Raw genomic sequence first — 21,875 nt, 5'->3', positions numbered from 1 at the left:
TGGGGGGGCCCTGAAGCGGCGCGTCTGGAAGGTGCAGCTGCGTGTGAGGTCTCATTATCAGATGCCCCGGGGGCCAGAGCCTCCCGCTGATATTTCACAGCCACTCAGATATTCGCTAGTAATTGATGCTTATAAATAGAAGAATGTGGGAACCTGGCACCACTAGGAGAGGCGTGAGTGCTCTGCCCCCCACAGCTACGGCCCCCCCACCCTGTGTTTGCTGTAAGGAAGCCCCCCCCCCCCCCCCCCGATGCCACTGGACCACACAGACTGTACGTTTGTTTGCAGCCTCCTCCATGTTGCACACAAAAGGTGTTTACCATCTTTTCCTGCCGCCTCCCCCCGCTCTCCCTCCCCCCCCTTGTCAGTGTTTCATATTTTGTATAAATACGAGAAGAAGAATTTGTGGGTTTGACCTTTGGGGTTTGGACCAGACCCAGGTTGAAGATCCCTGGCTCCGCGGAGGGGTTCCGTGCGAGAGAGGCTTGGCCCTCGTCCACCACAAGCGGCCCCAGGATGTGTCAGCAGCAGGCCCAGAAGCGCAGGCCTCTGTGTCCACCTACACTTTACTGGGTAAACAGTGTGGCTTTAAGGTCAGGGACTTCCTTTTGAGTGTAGCCCTCAGGGGCAGGGGTAGAGGTAAGGGTGGGGTCCAGGTGAACATGGGACTCCCAGGCCGCCCCGCTGAACCGAAAGCCCGGTGTGTCAGGTGACTGTCATACCGGCGGCACGCTCGGCCTTCTCTGATTGGCTGAAGGATGCAGTGCCTTCTCTGATTGGCTGAAGGATGCAGCACTTCGTATCTGGACGAAATTCTTACGGGGGACTCAAAAAGCTTAACATGCTAACTCATATCAAGAGAAAGGGGATCCAAGTGTTTTTGCATAGTCATTTGACTTTACACATGCTCACTCCATCCATCCATCCATCCATCTTCAAGTTGCTCATCAATTGCTATTGGGTGTCTGGAGGCAGTGCCATGCAGCATAGGACAAATATTTCTTGCATCAAGTCAAGAAAACTTTCAAGAATCCCCCCCCCCATTTGTTTCCTGAGACAAATCTCAGGTAACACCTCCTGCCCGTCCTATTTGTTTTGGCTAACGCCTGTTTACCACGTGTCACTGCGCTGTGCCTCATGATGAGCGTGACCAGGGACCGGAACCCCTCTGCTGTCCCTCCCTGCCTCACTCCCTCTTTGCCTGCCTGCTGTCCATCTGCCGGTGCCCCGTTCCTTTAAGCCCCTGTCTGGGATTTATGTTGTACCCTCACCTGTCCCAGATGGTGCTTAGGCCCCAGAAAAAAACAAACATCAGCGTGTCTCTTCAAAACAGACCAGAAAAGTGTTTCCGAGATGTTTGTTTTATCTATATACAAATGTTTAATGCTTCACTTGGATGGCTTTGTAAAGGGGGACAGCATCTTCAACTGGGCTCAGCAAAAAATAAACAAATATTTATCATGTTTGCTCGTTTTCTGTATGCTGTCCTTTTTTTGTTTCCCCACTTTTTTATGGCCGGATCACTGCCGTTCCTTTTGGGCTTGCTGATTGGAGCTGACCTGGGAGGTGGATGGACGCGGGGGGGGGTATTTAATTGCCTCCCCCTCACCGTGGCGACGTGCAGAATTATTAATTCCCACTGAATTCCAGTGTAATAGCAGTTCCCGAGAACAGTGTCCGGGGGAACAGTGCATCCTCCCCTCCCCACCCTGAGGCTTTCTGAGGTGACCCAGGCTGTGGGAGAGGGCAGAGAAGGGCGTGGGTGCGGGTGGGCGGGGGGGGTGGCACTGATTCACCGCTAATTGCCCCGTTCTGGTTGTGGACTGCTGCGCAACAGCAGGAAGGGACAGCCTCTTCACTGAAGGGTGGAGACAAGCTTCTGGGAATCCGTCCTCTGGGGGGGGGGCTGCGCTGTTTACTCAGGGGGTGTCGTCTCACAGGGCTGGACGGGGCAGCCAGTGGTGGGGGGTGGGGATACCCAATCATTTTCGTAGTGAAACAGAGATTACCTCCGTTAGACTGCTGTGTTCCCTCGCACACGCCCAGTGCACGTCGTTATCTCATGGGAGAGACACCCTGTTTCCCATAATTTACATGCTCTGCCATTGTGTAAGCGATCATTTATTTTTTTCATTGACTTCTCCAGCTATTCATTTATTGAAGGCTGAGTTTATTTAACTTGCATTCCCGCTGCCACAGAGGAGTTAACTCGATCTCCCACTGACCTTATCCCGGCCGAGGGATGACCCTTTTCGTGATACCTGGAGGTGTGTCGTGTTAGTCTGTGTGCGCTGATTATGTTTATATGACATTGTGGGGGACCAAATGTTCCCCACAACGTAATAAAAACCAGTAATTTTAACGTTGTGGGGACCATTTTTCAGATCCCCACAAAGAACTGTGAATACAATCAAAAAACTAAAAATGCCAAACGTCTCGTATTTTGTTTGGTTACTTATGTTTAAGGTTAGGGCTGGGTAGGGGTTAATAAGGTCATCATGTTGGGGTTAGACTTTTCCCCTTAGAAATGAATGGAGAGTCCCCACAAACATATAATTACAAACGTGTGTGTGTGTGTGTCGGAGAGAGAGAGAGAGAGAGAGAGAGAGAGAATTTACACATCTTGCTGAAACTTGTCACACAGGAAGGATTGGGGGGGGAAAAACAACAACAACATATCTTTAAGTAAAACTAAAAGTACAAAAGCTTTCAGGAATTCAGGAATTGTTAATTAAGTAGCCACACATATATCTGTACATAAAGAATTTGGTGATTAGTGGTCATTGTCAACACACCACAGCACACAATGCGCAACAACGAAATGTGTCCTCTGCATTTAACCCATATGTGACTTTCGTGACATAGCAGGGGGCAGCTAATTCAGCGCCCGGGGAGCAGTGCTTGGGGGCGGTACCTTGCTCAGGGTACCTCAGTGGTGCCTTGCTGGTCGGGGATTCGAACCTGCAATCTTTGTGTGTGTGTGGGGGGGGGGGGACTACTTATACTACATTGATAGACCAAAAGTCCCCACTATGTGATTAAAAACCTGTTATTTTGATGTTGTGGGAACAGGGGTTAAAGTCGTCATTGTTGGGATTACAGTTTTCCCCATAGAAATGAATGGACGGTCCCCACAAAGATATGAGTACAGGTGTGTGTGTTTGCACGGCCCTTACATTTCCAGCACCTTCTGTTGTCATTTCTCTTGTCAGATACCTTTAAATTTAGTCTTGGGCTCAGGGGTCCATGTATCAGTCTGAGATGGGCTTTGTTCTGCTCGCCATCTCTGCCCCAGTAAGTGTCTGCCACCTGCGTTCCTCGTTCGGGTCTGTGGGGGGCGCCTCAGCACCTTTGCGTGATCCGTTCAGAGGTTCACAGGTTACTCGTCAACACGTGTGGATGTTTCCATATTGCCGCGTGTGGATTCAGTGGAGCAGAAACGGCCAGGAAACAGCCGCTGGTCACCTTTGACGGCGCATTAATGGCTTGTGCGGATTTTCCTCCTCTGCACAGCTGACAAACCTCAACCTGGCCAGTGGAGCTTGCCGGAAGGGTGCGATCGTGCTGAACGCGGACCTCCGGGACACGGCTGCGAGCCACCGGCCCCCCCGGGCCCTCCATTTGAAGACCGGGCCTGCAGGAACCGGGAGGTGAGTCGGAGGCTGCGTGTTAGTGCTGTGCTGCTCCAATGTCTTGGAGCCTTTTGGAGATGTCAGTAATTTCACTCTGTCCACAGGAACATGATCATCACAGTGATGTGATGTGTGGGAACGAGCGAGTATGTGACAGCATATCTATTTATGCAGAGAATAACATGGTGTGTTGGGTATTGTTTATTTTTACACCATGATAACGCCTCAGTGTTTAAATACCGTCACTGCAGCTGATAATGCAGGATGTAAAATGACTGTTTTCGATAAATCAGCCATGGCCGTGCTTGTTCTGTGCTTTTTTTCTTTGTTCTTGTGTATTGAGTTCTATGCTGCAGTAGTGCAACATTTCTAAGCGAGAGCTCTCTGGTCCTGGGGGGCGAGGAGGCGGGGCCGGGACGCTGCATTGTTAGCGTGTTGCTAACGCGCGTCCTGTTCCTGAGCTTAATATTAATGGTATTAGCTTGATCTTCAACTGCGTGATGCTCGATGTTTCTCTGCAGCCACCACCTCCCCCAGCAGGGGGTGCTGTGCTGCGGACACACTTTCAGTCTGCAGGCTGGGCGTGTGACGGGAGAAGCTCTGGGGGTGGGGGTGCCTACTTCGCTCGTGGCGCTTAATGCCCACTATCTAAGGGGGGCATTCACTCCGGGTTGGAGCTGCCGTGTTTAGTGCTGAACACTGGTAAGGTGTGGTTCTGATTGGGACTGTCTGGTCTCGTTCGGCGGAGGGGGGAAAAAAATAATCAAGATGGAGGCCTTGGCTTCTGCCCGGTGACGGCGTGCTTCGCGTGGCAGCCGGTCGGCGGCAGCGATGGGAAGCCGGCGCCTCCGAGTAGAAGCCATTACTGCAGAAGATAAACATCAGTGTGAAAGCTGGCTGTGGTTCGGACGCAGGAAAGAACGGCACCCTGCCAGCGGCGGCCCCAGCTGTTTGGCAGCGACTTGGCGTGGGAGGGGGCCCCATGTCCGGGGGAGTGGGGGCAGATTGCTCCTCTTACTGACAAACAGGGCGGCCTGTTTCCCTTTTAATTGGAGGCGGTTATGATACTTGAATGTTCTGGAAGGTGTTTAATCATGGTTACGTTTCTGAAACAGTGGTTCAGTGGTGATTCTTTCTGACGGCATGATGCGACTACAGGAGTCCCGAGGCTCACCTCCAGTGGAGCACAATGCCCCCAGTGTTGTCTGCGTGATCTCCCACTGATCTCCATTACTGACCCCCCCAGAAGGGCGAGCGAGGGGAATGGCCCCCGCACTGCACTGAGGGCGGCTGGAGTGTGTCTCAGCCTGGTACCGACATCACAGAAAAGCATTTTTCTTTTTGTCCCGTCCTCCATCATCTCCTCATTCATCTCCATCTTTGTCTTTGTCTACTTATTCACCTTCTTTGTCTTTGGGTTCTTCACCTCCTTCTTCTCCGTCTTAGTCTGTGTTCATGCAAACTGTCTCTCTTAATATTCCGCCTGCTTGTGATGTTCTGCCGCGGCCTTTGTGATTCTAACCCCGGGAGAGTTAACGCTCCTGTCTGAAATATAAATGGATCCTCTCCGCGTCCCACCACCTCCACGTCAGACGCGCGCAGTGAGCGGCAGCAGCATGTGTCTGATATTTATTTAGGCGTGACGCCCGAAACTGGCCGTCCAAGTCCGACGGTGACCCAGCAGAACGCCTTCACGTGCGTCCTCCGACTGTGTGACAGGCCATTTGTTAAAACCTCGGCCCTCCACGCCCCTTCCCAAGGTCCATTATTTCTCACCCCTTAGGCAGGGAATTTTGTATCCCTGAAACAAAGGCCTTTCCATTTTACAGAGCTCCGAAGTGCTTCTCGACAAAGCCTCATTTAAGTCGCGGGCGGCTTTCTGTGAGTAAGACCCGGTGTGCCTAAATTAACCTTGGGGGGGTTTCTGCGTAATCCACATTGGACTATTTCATTGGCGCTCATTTTGGGGTATTTGGTCACAGTCAATAAAACTTAAGAGTGAGTTTTACGGCCTCTGAAGAATCTTTAAAGCTAAAACTGAAAGTTAATGTATTGAAAAGTGGCCTTTTTTAAAGTTGTGGGACCGCTGTGTTTTGCAAGGTTCTTTTTATAGAACCCCTTGAAAAGAAAAGTTTTTAATAATTTTTTTTAGCGTCACACTTTAACTGCGGTTCTGTGTAAGTGGGTGGAATGAGCCGATAGCTCCGTGGGGGGGGTGCAGGGACTGACTGTGGCGCCGGGGGGGTCGACAGCCGCTCTTACTCAGAGCTCGCGGGTCATGCCCACTGCTTGTGTCGTGTTCCAAGGACACCGGATCGCGTTTAGAGCCCCCGCCCTCTGTGGACTGTTTTGTATGTAAAATCGGGTGCTGTTATGCTGAATCAATATCCCCCCCCCCATAACTGTCATTGCGTCACCTAAGCGCAGGTGCCTGTGCCTCTGTTGGTTGGGGGCTATGTGTCGTACCCCAGTGCCTGCAGAGGGTTAACCCCCCCCCCCAACCTACTCAGCCGCTATTTTTACAGTGATACGTCCTTTATGTATGGAACTGTCAGGGAATTCATGGAATGTCTGGCTTTTTCCCTTTTTAAAATGTTTTTATTTCCACAGAAGGAAACGGTGGGAGGGGTTATTAAATTTGTATATAATTTTTTAAATAAATGTATATTACAGACGAGGAGATGGAATGGAGGTAACCCACGGGGCCGTGGAGATCCTGCAGAAAGCAGGCGGCTGGGTAAATGGCTAATCCTCCCAGCAGCCGTCCCACCTCTCAGCCCCCCTCCCCCCCCCAAGCGTCTGTGCGAGCAGGCATCCGAGGGGGACATCGCAGACAGAAAGTAAATGGCTTTTCCTGCCGGTTCCCCTCATCCTCCCGACTCTGTGGAGCTGGCCAATGGACGGCCTGCTTCTCCCCGTTCCCACGGAGACCGAGGGACCATTCGTGTCTGTGAACCTGGTGTTATTGCCCCTAATGAAACGGTCAGAGGGACGGGCTGCCTCTAAGCCCCCCACCCCAGTCCACCAGCTGCTGTGCCCGTGCCAAACATGCTGAAGCGGTTAGGTGCCCTGGCCAGGCGCAGGAAGCAGCAGGGGCGTAGCACAGTGGCCTTCAAAGTGAGCCGGGCCCTTTGAAGACCCGTGCAGGAGGGGGGGTGCGGCAGGTATGTTGGCTCCGTGCTCTGAGGGACGCTTCCCACTGATCCCCCACCCCACCCCCATCATCTGCTCCGAGCAGGCGGCGATGTATGAAACCCGGGCGGAACATTTGGGAAATTAACCCTCTCCCTGGCCCTCTGCTCACATGCGTGGGAGTCCGGCCTGAAACACGTGGCTTCCCGACTCTCAGTGACATCCCCCCCCCCCCCCCCCAGTCTGTGCGGTCCACGTCCCATCCTGGTGGAGTCAGCCTTCTGTCTCCAAGCCTTAATACTCCGTACAGAGGCAGGAATATTCCGACCCTTATGGGATTGTTTCGGCCATCCCGCCCGCTTCTGGGTTTCTGGGTTTGGGTCTTTTTTCGTCCTTGGCTCAGGTGGAGGCCAAGTTTCCCGTAAGCACTTGGGTTCCGCTTCAGTTTTGTTCTAATGTGAGCGGTTTGGAATTATTGTAATGGAAAGTCATAATTGTCGGATGGCTGGGTCTGGAACAGACAATGGTAGGTAACTCAAGCCTGGGTAATAAATGTAATACTGGTCTGTGAGACTTTTTCTCGTCCCCGGCCACCTAAATGTGGCCCCTCTCTTTCTTTTATCTGAATATTTAAATAACCGCCAGCCCCCCTTTGCGCCCGCTCGCCCCCTTTACGCCGAAACACAAGTATCATATCCATTCTCCGTTTTTAGCTGTAGCTCTGCCTCCTGTCAGGTTCCGGTTTCCAGTAAATCGGGATGAAAAGACCGAGTTGGGAATTGGAACCGGAAATAGCGAAAGAACGTCTGCGCTGAATTCAGCCAATCGGCGAGCGGGAGGCTGTCAGGTCGAGACCCGCCCAGACTTGGCAGGCATTTCCACGTTCGAGGCTTTAAATCTGCATTAGAAAAGCTGCCTGTATGCAAATGATTGGCTGGTATTTGGCAGGTAATAATTTAACTCATCAGAGTCAATTTCAGTACGCTATCAGGCAGTGTGTATCCCTGGAAATGTGCTCAAGCTGTTTTGTGTGCCTGGTCATTCCTTACCGTGTCCCTGGTCCTGGCATTTTTTTGGCATTACTGTATTGGCAAATCGGGGCCTGAGGTCATAAAAGGCTTCATACAAGCAGCATCAATCAATTTGCAGATGGAACAAAGACCATCAGAAACCTTGGAGGGAAAAAAAACCCTGAGAAGCTCACGTGGGCAAGGGGATGTGAGGCTGGGCTTTTTTCCCCCCTTGTTTGATCTTCTCCTTTTAATAAAATGTTTTTTTATTTTTTTTTATTCACCTTAATTGATAGCAGATGTAACACTGTGCAGCTCGGCGTTCCCTGTGGACGGAGAGTGAGAAGTTCCATTCCCAGATAACAGGGCCGCTGTAACGAGCGCACAGGGCTGCGCGGAAAGGGCCAGAGTTAACCCCTTCCTCCGTGGGCCTTTTCCACGGTGTGGAGGCGAGGCGGGGGGGGTCTCTGAGTGTTTGGCAGTGCTCTCCGGAAAGGCCTTGTGCTGATTAGCTGGATCACGTAAGGGGTCACGGCCACGCTGCGGCCCCGGGAAGGGAGGTGGATGGCGGGGACGGTGAGTTAGATTAGATTATGCGTTAGCCTCGCGCTAGCATGAGACTTATGTTGATTTTAAGCCGTTTTGGACTTGCTGACTTCCGCCCGCCCCATCCAGCTGCTGATGCGTTAGCCTTATGTTAACCTCGCACGAGCGTGTGGCCTGTGTTGAATTTAAGCCCAATCTGCACTTCTGACCACAGGCCACTCTATACAGCTGCTGATGCGTTAGCCTTATGTTAACCTTACACCAGCGTGCAACACGTTTTGATTTTAAGCCCAATCTGCACTTCTGACCACAGGCCGCCCCATCCAGCCGCTGATCTGTTAGCTTCACATTAGCCTCATGTTAGCCTCATGTTAACCTTGCGCCAGTATGTGGCCTGTGTTGATATTAAGCCTTATAGGCACTTCTGACCGTCGGGTACCCCATCTAGCCACTAGTGCGCTAGACTCACGCCAGCGTGCGGCCTGTGTTGGTTTCAAGGTCAGTGGGCATTGCTGACCACCCCATCCAGCCACTGACTCGTGTTAGCCTCATGCTAGAGTGCGGACCGTGTTGGTTTTAAGACCTACCGACGCTGCTGATCGCCGGGCATGCCATCCAACCGTTGACGTATTAGCCTCGCATTAGCCTCATGTTAGACTCGCATTAGCCTCATGTTAGCCTCGCATTAGCCTCGCGCCTGTGAGCTGAATGTGGCCTGGCCATGCTAGTCCCCCTCCCTCCCCATACCTTTTTCTTGATGCATGATGAGGTTCCCTAAGAGGGCTCTGTGTGTCATTGGCTGGGACAGAAGGGGGAGGGGGGCATGTCAACTTCTAATGGGTGTGTCAATTCCGCGAGCGTAGAACCCTTTGAGTACTCCTGCTCATGTCCCTGCGTCTTACTGCATCCCCAGGGGCTCTCTGAGTTCATCTTCCACCCCTCTTTTAACCTCGAGTTCCCCTCCTCTAAGCCAGAACGTAGTTAACAGCCCCATTTCCGCCCCGGCCGTGTTTTCCTGACGGCCAGCAGCTCGCAGGTGGCATTTCCAGCGATCCTCCACTTCATCTTTAATCTGACCCCATGGTCTTTTTAAAGAGATGCTCATTTCCAGGGCAACAGGACCAGCCCAATAAGTTAAATGGGGGGAGGGGTATCAATGAGCCGGCTTCTAGTGAGAGAGAATCCGGTTTTTATCGGGAAGTATTCCTTTCTCCATGAACCGGTGTGGGGTGGGGGGTTGGCGCCCTTTCCTGTGGCTGTGCATCCCCAGCCAGCAGATCCTGGGTATTGTCCATCTTGCTCCTTGGACTTAGAAAGGCTGAAGCGAGGAAGGTAATGGGCCGGCAGATCAGTTAGGTTCTCATGTCGCTTTGAGTTATCTTTGTAAATGAACAGACTAATGACAACAGTCTGCTCGTGGTTTAAGCCCAGTCCCTTTCTGTGTTCTGGTGTCAGCAGGGTAGGAATTATAATTCATAGCAGTATCAGCATTTTTAAGCACTTCCTTTCTGCCCCGTTCGGCTGTGATTGCTTGTGGCCTCCCAGCAGGGCCCCAACCTGTCTGAAATAGCTGAAATTCGCAGGTTCAGCCAGGGTTCCCTGCACGGCTGCGTCCTCCTGAGACTCTGGGCACTCAGGAGGCGCCGAAGTTTGTTTGATTGCTCATCTCTGCAAATGGGAGCTATAGCAGTAAAGTTTATACCTGGGAAACAGTCCGGGGCTCTTTTGCTTTTGCCTCAGTGAGGTTTGTAAACAAACGAGGGAACACGAGGGGCTGGTTTGGCGTTTCCGCTGATCCCACTGGACGTTTAGAGGCGAGACCTTTACAGAACACTGATGGGCAGAGCCAGCCAGTGCGTGTGTGTTTGGGGGGGGGTCCCGCCTCGGCAGCGGCCTAAACTGGGTGTTGCACAGGTAGAGGGCGCCTCTCCATGATGCCCCTCCCCAATGTTTACATTCTCCCCATTTATCGCCTCACCTGTTCCTGTTCTGCTCACGTTCCTTTGCACCCATTCCATCTGCTTTCAGGCCTTTATGTAAATATAGTGGCTGCTTTCTATCCATAAAAAGCAGAAAGGGACCGATTTAAGAGGAAGAATGAGGGAGGTGCAGCGTGGAGGTGTCACTTTGTCAGAGACCTCCCCCCCCCCCCTCCCCCGAGAGAATTTTAAGATGTGAAGTTTCCATCTGCTTCTCCCTGTCTGTGTGTAAATAACACGTTTCCGCCACATTTTGGCTCCGTCTCCGCAGGACTTGGCATGAGGACGCCAGCCTGCCAACCGGGGAGTCCCGCAGCCTGGAGCCCGGGACCATGGTGCCGCCCCTGCCACCCCCAACACAGCGGCATCAGGGTGCCTGGGGCTGCTACCAGCTGCAGTTCGCCATCCAGCAGCTCCGCCAGCAGGAGGCGCAATCCCAGCAGCTGCTGGAGCAGAGCCGCGCCCGGCATCAGGTGAGTCCCGCCAGGAATAATCCGGAAATCATCGACAGCTGGGCCCCTTCCTTGTTAGTAAGCACTCAGTTAGCACAAGTCGCCTTTCCGGCATTGCTTCTTGTTAAAAGCACACAGTTGCTGAATGGCAGCCCCTAAAGATGGCCCGAGCGTTTCCCTGTCAGCGCCACTCGGCCTGCCGGACCCATCAACGGAGATGTGTGTCGAAGGCCCTCGGAAATCGACCTCACGTGCTTGTCAGAGGGACCCAGCAGCCGAATGGTGTTTGCTCACCAACATCAGTTCCAAGAGTGAATTTCAATCTTCTGATCTCTGTCCATTTCCTTTATTGTCCTGCCTCCCCCCCCCCCCCCCGGACCCCTGCGCTAATGAGACCCTGCATTTCGTGCCAGAATCCACCAGCGATGGCATATAAGGCTCTCTCCGTACAGATGCCGCCTTGATGCTAAGCCTTCCTGATGGTCTGATTTCCCCTCTTTCGGGGCCTTCGCTTTGCTAACGGCGTCACAAAAGTTGGTGTGTCAACGCACCTGGGTTCCACAATGTGTGTTTGTGTCTTGGGCTCTAGGAGCCCTTCTTTTGTACCTTTGTCGTGTTGTACCTGCAGGGAGGTATTTAACATGAGCTAGTCAATGTTATACAACGGATACAAATCTAGCCATGTAAATGGTAAAAACCGTAACCTGGTTTTGGGGAAAATGTATAATTAATAATAATAATAATAATAATAATAATACATTATAGTGAAGCAGAGGACAGTGGTGCTGGGGCTGTTGGTGCTGGGATGACCTCACTGAAACCTCACCACAAGGAGTCCAACTAACTCATTGGTCCGCTGGATCCGGACCAGAGCTGGATCCGGGAGAGCAAATGCGCAGCTAATAATGGGAACAAATAAGAGGAGCACCCCGAGCCCACTTCCTCTGCGGGGGGGAGCCCCAAGTGGGCTCGCCGCCACTCAGGCTAAGGGGGTATCTTTGGGGAGGAGGCGTGGAGGTCTGCACCGGGGGCTCTCTGGCTCACGCCGCCTCTCTCGCTGAGCCGGAGGAGGCCGGAGGGGACTGTAAACATGCCAGACCCTGGGTCTGTGTCAGAAACGCTGCAGTGCCCGTCTCCCGTTCCTTTGATGGGGGATCAAAGGGAAAGTGCGAAGCGCGCTCTACCCGCGCAAAGTCAACACATAAACACTTGGTGATCCTCAGCCGCAGGAAAAGCTGATTGGGCCCCGAAAAAAGGGGAAGGCCCGTCTTTATAGCCTGCACAGTATCAGTGTGTCCCTCTCTTTTCTCTGTATACTATCCAAATCCCCGGTAAAAGCGCACATGGCACCTCGCACTTTTAACAGAGCCCCCTGTTAGCATTAGCGAAGGAAATCTGGGGATTCCTTCCGGCGGTCCAGCGCGCCTTTCCTGAGCATCGGCGTCTTCTTTTTCCTCTCCTCTGTCTTAGTTCTCCTTTGCCCTCTCAGCTTTCTGTCTTATAACTGCTGGAGCGACGTAACAGGAAGTAGCAGCCAGCTCACCCAGCGGGTCTGACGGAGAAAATCACGCTGCGTTTTGTGCTCGTGACCATGGACATCATCCAGAGCTAGAAGTATTTTTTAAAAGACTTTGTTTTATTAGGATTTATTTGGAGAAATGTCTCTCTGTCTATTGTAATTGGAGCACAACATGACCATTTTTTAAGACCGGTAATGATAGCCCCCCCCCGCACCCCCTGGTGGCAGGGACGTGGCTGTCTAGATTGCCTACTTCCCTGCTGATCCCTTTGCGCTGACGTCAGCGTTCCCGTCAGGTCGGGCCTCATCATCAACAAGGAGATGATGCTTCCCTTGGCCGTGTGGCGTGCAAGTGATCCCTGTGACCTCCAATCCTCCCTTGATTCACTGCGAACCCCTTGTACAATTTCCCTGATGAGGGTTTCTGGTTAAAATAAATAATAATAAATGCAGGAAATGGCCCAGTCTCCATCCACTCAGGGGCAGGGAGGGGGCAGCGAGGGTCATGCCGTGACTCACCAGCTGTCCTCCACTCCCTGACTGTGGTCCAGTACATCCTCCGCCCTCTAGTTCCTACCTTCTTCTCCCTCTCTGTCTCCCTCTCTCCTAATTCTGTCTTCCTTTCTCCTTTGCCCCTCTAATTTTCCTCTACTTGTCTCCTGCCCCCCTCTTTCTATTTTCCACTGTCCTCTCCCCTTCTGACTCTCATTTACCCGTCTCCCACTCTCTTCTACCTGTCTGTCTCTCTCCTCTGGAACCATGTCTAGGTGTTGGTCATCCAGATTCTTAGCCCCAGTCCATTCAGCCGCCCTGCCCCTCCCAGTAAACTCACTGTAAATGCTATGTGTGTGTGTGTGAGTGTGAGCGGGCGGTGAGGGAGGTTCCAAGGCCAGCTGCCCGTGCTTACCCCTGCGCTCCGTATTTCAGTTACGGGCTGCAGACTGCGCGGCTCCTCCGCGTGCCTGGCCCGGCGCCACCTGGCAGCCAAAGAAAGGTGCCCTTCTTGGCCTGGCTCAACCGCCGCGCCGCTGCAGACCCTCCGACGTGGAAACTCAGCTTTTCATTTATCAACACGTAAATCGTTTCAAAATATTCCCTGTCATGCGGCGGCGGCCAGCGCCTTTGAAATGCGCCCCTTAGGAGCCAAACAGCGATTAGGCCGTTAGATACGCAGAGCGGCCTGGAGACCAGGCGTGGAGGCAGCCGGGGAATTGGAATGTGGCACGGAACTCTTGGAAAAGGGGTGGCTTTTAAATGTCACGGCGAAATGCGGCCATGTTTCCCAGGACTCCCAGTTAGCGGCTGATTTTCGGCATCGCCCGACCCAGCAGCAGGGAGTATGGAGCACGGACATGGGTGCAGGTCACGCTGAACTTGTCGACTCATCACGTTTATAGCGGTAGCCTGAGGATAAGAGCTTTTCCCCCCCCTTAAATTCAAATCGGGAACACGTTGCGCCCTCACGGCAGCCGGCCACTTGGCAGTCCTTCCTACTGCCCTGTAACGTTCACCGGCGGTTACGCCACAGCGGGCCTGGCAAGGTCTCCGTGGCGACACTCGCCGTGACAAGCCAGTGGTGTAACAGCTGCGTTTTTAGCGGTTTTGAAACCTTTAGAAATGTTTCTCTTGCTCCTGCCAGTGGTCCTTTTCGAGCATCATCAACCCTACAAATTCCTCTCTCCTTTTTACGCTTTAGCCTTCCTAAGATTATCCAGCTTGCCTACTTCCCATTCTCTGCCTGCAGTATTATTTTACAGGTATGTTCCTTTTGGCATGCCGGCCCTGTCGAAATTTGATGTATATTTTGACACCCTGCGTTCGTTAATCTGGCACGGACCCATACACATGCACACGGGACTTTTATCGTTTGAGAAGATCATGGCATCACGCTCATTGGCGTCACCGGTTCCGTCCACAGTCTGATGTGAATCAGCACCACTATCAGGATTAGCCACAGAGCAGCCTGGCTGTTCATTGGTCCTGCATGTTTGTTATCAGCTGCCGAGGTACCGAATTTGCCTTGGAAGTGACCTACACTGGAAGATGACAGTGGAAAGGTTGGATATTGGAGACCCCTTTGCTTTGAAGTGCAAGTATTTTTTTTATCCCTATAAATACCTGCTGTGAAGTGCAGTGAGCGTGTGTGTTTGTAAATACCTGCAGTGAGTGTGTGTGTCCCTGTAAATACCTGTTGTAAGCTAGCTCCTGCATTATCTCTGTTTTCTGGAACTGTTTTCAGACATCAGCCAGGTGAAGGGTTAATCATTCTTCAGGAATTAACTTCAGGTGCCCTTAAATACAACCCCGTAGAAGCTCTTCCAGGCTGCATCCATATTTCTTGGCAGGACGCTTGTTCTCTTTTAGCCCCGTTCACTGAAAGATGGTGTACAGAGCGGCATGTCTGGAACGCATGAGTGTTCAAGCTCTGGGCTTGTGTTTGGTCACATGGTTTTAAGGTTATTGTTGCTGTTCTTTTGGTGCCGGAATGTTCCGTGTTTTTTTCCCTCTATTCACGAGTGCCATGTGCCTGTTTTATTTATTTTTATTTACTGGTTCCTGGTTATTGCCAATTCTTCTGATGAACCAAACATTGGGTCAGCAGGCCGGGTGACCAGTAAACCTCTGTTCTGGGGCTTTAGCAGAAATTCGGCGCTGCCAGGCCTCGTAAACGGAGAATTAAGGGTAGCGCCAGCTTTTAAGATGTTTGTTCCCAGAGTTAATCCGGGCTTCCTGCTCTTGGATTCTGGCAGCAGCACATGCACCCTCTCTGCCTGACACCCTGCCCCATCCCATGTGTCCGCAGGCTGCCCTGTCCTCACAGGCCTTTGCCGCTCCACCCCAGGGGCTCTCTGGGGCCCCGGCCCTCCCAGCAACAGCCCTTCCGTTGTGGCAGAACCAGACTCCCGCCCCGGGGACCCTCACTCTCGCCCCTAAGCCGCCCAGCTGTGCCCGGGATGGCCTCCTCAGGAAGACGGCACCACAACGCCTCCACAGGTGAGAGCAGGAAGGACAGAGATGAAATAATGTCAGTAATATCTGCTGTGCCTCTTTGTTATCATTCACTGGTGCTTTCCCGCAGATCTGTTACCCATTTGCGCTGTAAATATAGGGACCCACCGCCGCGTCTGCTGACTGAATGACAGCCGATCGCCAAGCGCTGAGGCTGCAGGAGCGCGGTCACATGGTGCTGGTGGATCTGCGCCGCACTGCACTGTAATCCTCATCCCGTATCTATCTGCCAGATGCTCCGACACCCAGGGACTCCCAGGCACCACAAATCACACAGCTGGCGTCGCCGCGTCACGCAGGCTGGCGTCCGCCAGGCGGGGAGTCCGGCTTATCTAGAACACGATCGCCGCTCTCGGGCCAATGAGAAACTGGCGGGCCGCGGTAATGACGGGAGTGCCCCCTCCCGTCCCGCCCCCACACGATGACTTCCGAGGGATTCTGCGAAGAGGAGTGCGACCTGGCCGCGGGGCCTTGCTTGTTATGTGTGGGGTGGGGGCTGCCATGTGTTTCCCACGCCGCAGTATGACTTTATTGGTGAACATCTGGCCAAATTACACAACAATGGCCCCAAACCCCCATGATAGCAACGGCTGTTTGTTTAAAGCACCGGCTTCAGTGGAGGGCTCCCCCCCCCCCCCGGCGAGCGCAGAAGGCGCCCCCTCCCTGCCTCCCACGCAAGGAGCATCCATTCCCACTGCTGTCAGGCCCCCTCCCCCGACCTCGCCAGCCGAGTGCCGGTCCGCTCGCATTCTTGTGGTGTGCATTAGCGTGTAGTCGGAAATGAAGAGAGGACGCCCATATTTGTTAGTTTTAATTCAATTTTTTTCCCCCCAACTGCTTCACTGGCATCGAGCCCGTGGATGTGGCCATGGGCCCACAACGGCACATTACCGGAACCTTCTCCACGTGGGCGAGGTCGCCGCGATGATGTCTGCATTGTGGGGGGGTTGCCAGTTTGGAGGAGGTGAGCGGCTGAACAGGGCTGTGATAGGAGGGCACCAGAGAGGTTTGCCTATAGGCATATGCACTGGGCTGAAAGCGCGAAGCCCGCTCTGGCGGCCCATCAAAGGGGTGTGGTTCACACGGGGACCGGCGAGGCAGTGAGAGCCGTGGATCTGAATGCGAGCTGGGGTCCGGGGGGCGGGGGGAGGTCCTCTCCTCCGTGCGTGCCTTCCTGGCAGCCACGGTGTTTACCCTCTGCGCGCGAAATTCCAGAGCCCCCTCGCGCTCTCCTGCGTGCCGCTCTTCCCGGCCCTTAGTGTCGGGAGCGAGTGTGGGAAAAGCGGAAAGCTGCATGAGCAGAAAAATGCACGGATGGAAAAGAAGATGGAGGCGGGGGGGGGGGGGCTGAAAGAGGAGACGGTATTTCAAAGAAAGGAGGAGGCAGATGTTTAAGTCCTTCACCTCCGCTGTTGCTCTCAGTCCCGCTGGTCCTCGTCACCCAGAGCGCGGTCCCTCGCGGGATCGCACGCGCGTTGCTGTGGCCTCCCATCCGCGGGACGCCCCCTCCGAGTGGCCGGGTCTGAGTTCCGGCCTGCTGCCCAGCGCTGTAATCACTAACATGTGTTGTCCTCGCTTGCTTCCCGCGGTGAGATACAGTAACGATAAACACTGACAGTCGCCGAGTGGCCCTCGTGGTCCGGGGGACCAGCCCACACTCAGTCTCTGCCTCACGGCATTTAAGAGGTTAGGGGTGGGGTCCATGCTGCACCCGGACTGTGCGGCGCCCAGAGGGCATGGTGACACACTTCTCCTGGGACCTTGCAGCCAGACTAGTAGCAGGTCAAAGGAGGCGGGGGGGGGGTTCTCATTTGGGCTTTCAAAAATGAAAAAGCTTGCAATTTAGCCTCTGAAGCTGAATACTGGGCCTGCTGTCAGCTGCCCTCGGGGCCAGTCAGGATCCCTTCAGGAGGTTCTTACCTGCAAATGAAGCTGCAAACACCCCCCCTGCTAACGGGGCCCGGTGTGATCTTATCCCCGGCCCCCTGCCTCCCCAAGCTTCCTGTATTTCCCCCCCCAAAACGGTAGGTGTTTACATTTCCCCTCCGGCTGCAGCACCGGTCAACACAACGCCCTTTATCAGGTCCAGCTGTTGGAATCTCTCCTTTTTTCCATTTTTACTTTTTTCTCGCTCTGTGAAAAAGGGACGTGGAGCCCTGTAAACAGTATAAGTGGCAGGGAAGGCTTGGGGGAGGCGTCCTGGGCTGGGAGCGTGTGGGGGTCGTGAGGGTGGCGGGGGTCGTGGTCGCTCCGGTTTCGGCTTTTAGGGGAAGCCGTTTGTAAAGCAAACAAACCAGTATGTCCCTCATCGGGCTTCGCGGAAGGCTGGGGGTGTGGCGGGCAGCCTGGCCAAATTTTGTGTGACTTTTATAAGTGTATGAATTCCACCCCCCCCCCCCCCATCTTAATGACAGCTTCAGCCACCCATTGCTCAGAATGGGTTTAGACCAGGGACTGCTGATGGTCAACCCCTGATCAGTACTCAGTGGTTTCGGTGGCATGTTTAGGAACTTTTTAGGGTAACATCCATCCATCCATCCATCCATCCATCCATCCATCCATCCATCCATCTATCTTCTTACCTCTTGGTCAAAGTCACCTGGAGCCTATCCCATATATATATTAAACATATTTAATTCAAATTCAAATATTTCATTAAGCTGTAAAGATTAAATATGTAACTGTAGACCCCTATGTGTTGTAAAAGCGGTGTTTTTTTAATTTAAGTTTTAAGAAGTCACTCTCCGCTTTGATCATGTTGATGCGTGCGCCGGTCGCCATTAAAAGGGGCAGGCGCAGGATTTTAACAGACCCATAAACTGACCCCCCACCCCCGCAGCAGTGCTGCGTAATTGCACCATTCACAGTAGCTAAGTCGCTGGGGTGGTCACATGATCGTGCAAAAGGCGACACGTGTGCGGCCGCAGGGCCTGACTGTATACGCTCGTCACAGTGGCAGTGTGCCTTCGGCACGGCGCCATGGCGACCTGCTCTGCGCTAATGTATACTGCTTGGGAAAAATGATTATTTGGTTTTATGGGTAGTGCAGCGGCTCTGTCGGTCTAGCTGGGCCCCTCCCCTGCGGAGAGGAGGTCTCCCTGGGGCAGCGCTGATGACTGCCTGCGGGTTTGGCGGTGGGTGAGTGTTTTATCCCACCTCTGCTCTCTTCCTCTGAGCCCTCGCCCCCCCTCATAATCAAGCTTGTTTTCAAGAAATATCAGCTTGTTGCCTCTCCAAACGTTAGCATGTTACCATGGCGTTCTGGATGCGAAGACTCCTGTTCTGTGAAGTTCATGTTCAGGAATTCTGCCCTGTTTAAAGAGAAACCAGCAGGGGCCGAACCGGCAGCTCAACATCCATTCATCGCTTGGTGGGGAAACCCCCCCAAAAAATAATTAGGTGTTTCCTCTGAAGAGCGGGCTTTGCGGCATAATCCCATGCCCTGTCATTTCCCTGGGGTATATCCCTGGGTCTCATGTTAGGCCTGTGCTTTGTACCCCCCCCCTCCACACCCCCCTGGACCTCAAGAAGAGGCTGACCTCAGCAGGAATTAAAACGTGGAGGAGAGCGGTAACCGTGGTGATAGGCTTCAGATGGTGTGGCACGTCACTGGCAAGGCGTCTGCGTCGTGCCCTATTGAGGCAAATGGCCTGTTCGGGGGGGGGGGATGTGATCGCTTGGCAAAGCGGCCAATGTCTGCTCAGGGCCTGGGGGATGTGCCCCTCCCTGACCCTGTGCCCTGCTTGGGCTCTGTGAAGGTAAACCGTGACCCCCCCCCCCCCCCTTCTATCCCAACACCTGTGGGGCAGAAAGGAGGGAGACAGGGGGTGAAGCAGGACATGGAGATGTGAGCCCCGCCCCTCCCCCAGTGGGGCTGCCCGCTCAGTGCCTGCAGGACCTGACGTAAACGCTCACTGCTATCGCCTTTCTGTTTACAGGCAGGCCCCTCCAGAGGTGTGGGCCGGCGGGGCCGGGGCCGGGTCCGGGTCCGGGTCCAGCGCCCAGCACGCCGTCCACGAGGCCGTCTGCAGCACAGCAGGTGGGTGGGCCTCCTCGTTCTAACCCCGCCATCACTGTTCATTCCCACGCCATTCCTGGCAGCCTTTTTAAACGGGAAGCATCCGCTTGGATCCCAGTGGCCCGTTGGTGTTTATGTGAGTCAGCAGACCACCCTCCACTGTGCGTGACCTTGCTGTAGGTTGGGGGGGGGGTTACAATGAGGACTCCGGCAGCCTTAGTTACAGCTCGTGAAGCAGCCACTGCCTCCCTCCATACCTGTCCAGCCCAGTCTCTGGCACGTTCTTACCCATAATCCCCCAGCCCCACCGTACCTGTCCAGCCCAGTCGCTGGCACGTTCTTACCCATAATCCCCCAGCCCCACCGTACCTGTCCAGCCCAGTCGCTGGCACGTTCTTACCCATAATCCCCCAGCCCCACCGTACCTGTCCAGCCCAGTCGCTGGCACGTTCTTACCCATAATCCCCCAGCCCCACCGTACCTGTCCAGCCCAGTCGCTGGCACGTTCTTACCCATAATCCCCCAGCCCCACCGTACCTGACCAGCCCAGTCGCTGGCACGTTCTTACCCATAATCCCCCAGCCCCACCGTACCTGTCCAGCCCAGTCGCTGGCACGTTCTTACCCATAATCCCCCAGCCCCACCGTACCTGACCAGCCCAGTCGCTGGCACGTTCTTACCCATAATCCCCCAGCCCCACCGTACCTGTCCAGCCCAGTCGCTGGCACGTTCTTACCCATAATCCCCCAGCCCCACCGTACCTGTCCAGCCCAGGCGCTGGCACGTTCTTACCCATAATCCCCCAGCCCCACCGTACCTGTCCAGCCCAGGCGCTGGCACGTTCTTACCCATAATCCCCCAGCCCCACCGTACCTGTCCAGCCCAGTCGCTGGCACGTTCTTACCCATAATCCCCCAGCCCCACCGTACCTGTCCAGCCCAGGCGCTGGCACGTTCTTACCCATAATCCCCCAGCCCCACCGTACCTGTCCAGCCCAGGCGCTGGCACGTTCTTACCCATAATCCCCCAGCCCCACCGTACCTGTCCAGCCCAGGCGCTGGCACGTTCTTACCCATAATCCCCCAGCCCCACCGTACCTGTCCAGCCCAGGCGCTGGCACGTTCTTACCCATAATCCTCACCACTTCGCCTCCTCCTTTTACTAGAGCACAGGAGCTGATGATTTTATTGCAGTAACACTGATAGTCAGCAGTTTTAGCTGGATGTCTGTTACCCCCCCCCCCACGGCTTCCCCAGATCGATGGGCTCGTAATCTGTCACTGGCGTGTCTCGCAAAGCGCGGCTGAGTGATTACATCAGCGGGGGGGTAAGAGCCCACCGTGGGACGTGGCCTGTGTGTGCATCTGTGATTCTGTATGTAGGTGTCATCGTTTAAAAAAAAAAAAAAAAAAAAAAAAAAAAATGAAATCTCCCTCCCAAACAGTTCTAAGGTTCATCTTATAAACTCATCGATAACTGAAACCCAATCCTAGCGAGTGGTCTCTGGGTTGCATGAATGCATTTTTCAGCCTGTGTTTGGCATGGGGGGGGGGGGCACCGATTCTCTTGCTTGAGTTGAATTTCAGTTAAACCACATCGATGAGAGAGGGGAGACAAAGGCTCCCAAATCCCAGCCCCCCCAGGAATCCTGGAGGCCCACCCGACCTATATACGCCATATTTTTTGCAGAGATTAGACCTAGTGTTTTTTGTTTTTGTTGTTTTTTTCCCTCATCTGCCTTCTCTTTGTTCCACCAAGCGGACGGCATTCCCTCTGAGCAGCTGTCGGGATGCGTTAGCAGAACCAGTCCTCCCCACCGGTTACTGGCACAGCACCATAGCTGACTGGGCACTGGGGTCAGGTTGGGGTGAGGGGGGAGCTCTGCTTTTACAGGGACAGCCTAACACCTTGGTCCTGCATGGGGCTCTGAGCTGGGAAAACGGAGCCGGCGTGGGATTAATATTTGCTCCCCTCATAGCGAACAAACGAATGCCGCTTCGGTGGCTGGGGTTACGTTTGTTTGTTTGTTCTTGGGCTGCTTTTGCTCACAGACGAAAGGGAGGCGTACATGCATGGCTGAGCCTGGCTGTTAGGCTGCCTTTCCATTGTCTCTTTCCCTCCATAAACTTGGGGGGGCTGGGGGTGGCAGAAAGGTACGTAAATTAGCACTTTCTAGACTTAAAAATGCAAAGTTAAAGAACCATCGGAATTAGTCTTTCGTCTGTTCCTCCCAACTTGGCCGTCTGTGTTCAAACTTAGAAACCTATACACCCTTGTTTTTCGGTCCCTTTCCCCCCCCACTTTTGTTTTTATCCCCCCGCGTATGTGCAGCGATCGCGTCACCATGTAGCGGCGTGGCGTTCCGGAGGCCCGTCCGCCGTGCTCTGGCCCTGGAGCGTTAAGGAGCACCAAAACAAACGTCTGCGCAGACCGCAATGAAAGACAATACTGTTTGAGAGCATGATCACCGAATTCCTCCGCTGGCAGGATTTCTGGCACGTAGCCAGGGGGCGTGGCCCTGCCGCCATGACAGATAATCTCTGTGGACCCCCCCCCACTCCTTAAACCCAGCCTGGCTT

General features: G+C 53.9%; 1 protein-coding gene across 6 annotated transcripts in view; it reads left to right on the top strand.

The window, feature by feature from the left end:
• ttll5 (tubulin tyrosine ligase-like family, member 5) overlaps nt 1-21,875 on the top strand; it is a 51,729-nt gene that overhangs the window by 28,156 nt on the left and 1,698 nt on the right. For all 6 annotated transcript variants that reach the window (XM_023828372.2, XM_072699260.1, XM_072699259.1 and 3 more), the window contains exons 29-32: nt 3,514-3,650; nt 10,571-10,772; nt 15,074-15,264; nt 19,218-19,318. In XM_023828372.2, coding sequence (XP_023684140.2) covers nt 3,514-3,650; nt 10,571-10,772; nt 15,074-15,264; nt 19,218-19,318 — 631 coding nt within the window. The remainder of the gene's footprint in view (nt 1-3,513; nt 3,651-10,570; nt 10,773-15,073; nt 15,265-19,217; nt 19,319-21,875) is intronic.

The sequence above is a fragment of the Paramormyrops kingsleyae genome, chromosome 14 (genome assembly GCF_048594095.1).
Source record: "Paramormyrops kingsleyae isolate MSU_618 chromosome 14, PKINGS_0.4, whole genome shotgun sequence".
NCBI lineage: Eukaryota > Metazoa > Chordata > Actinopteri > Osteoglossiformes > Mormyridae > Paramormyrops > Paramormyrops kingsleyae.
Note: the sequence above shows the minus strand (reverse complement) of the source record. Positions and strands in the feature narration are given on the sequence as shown.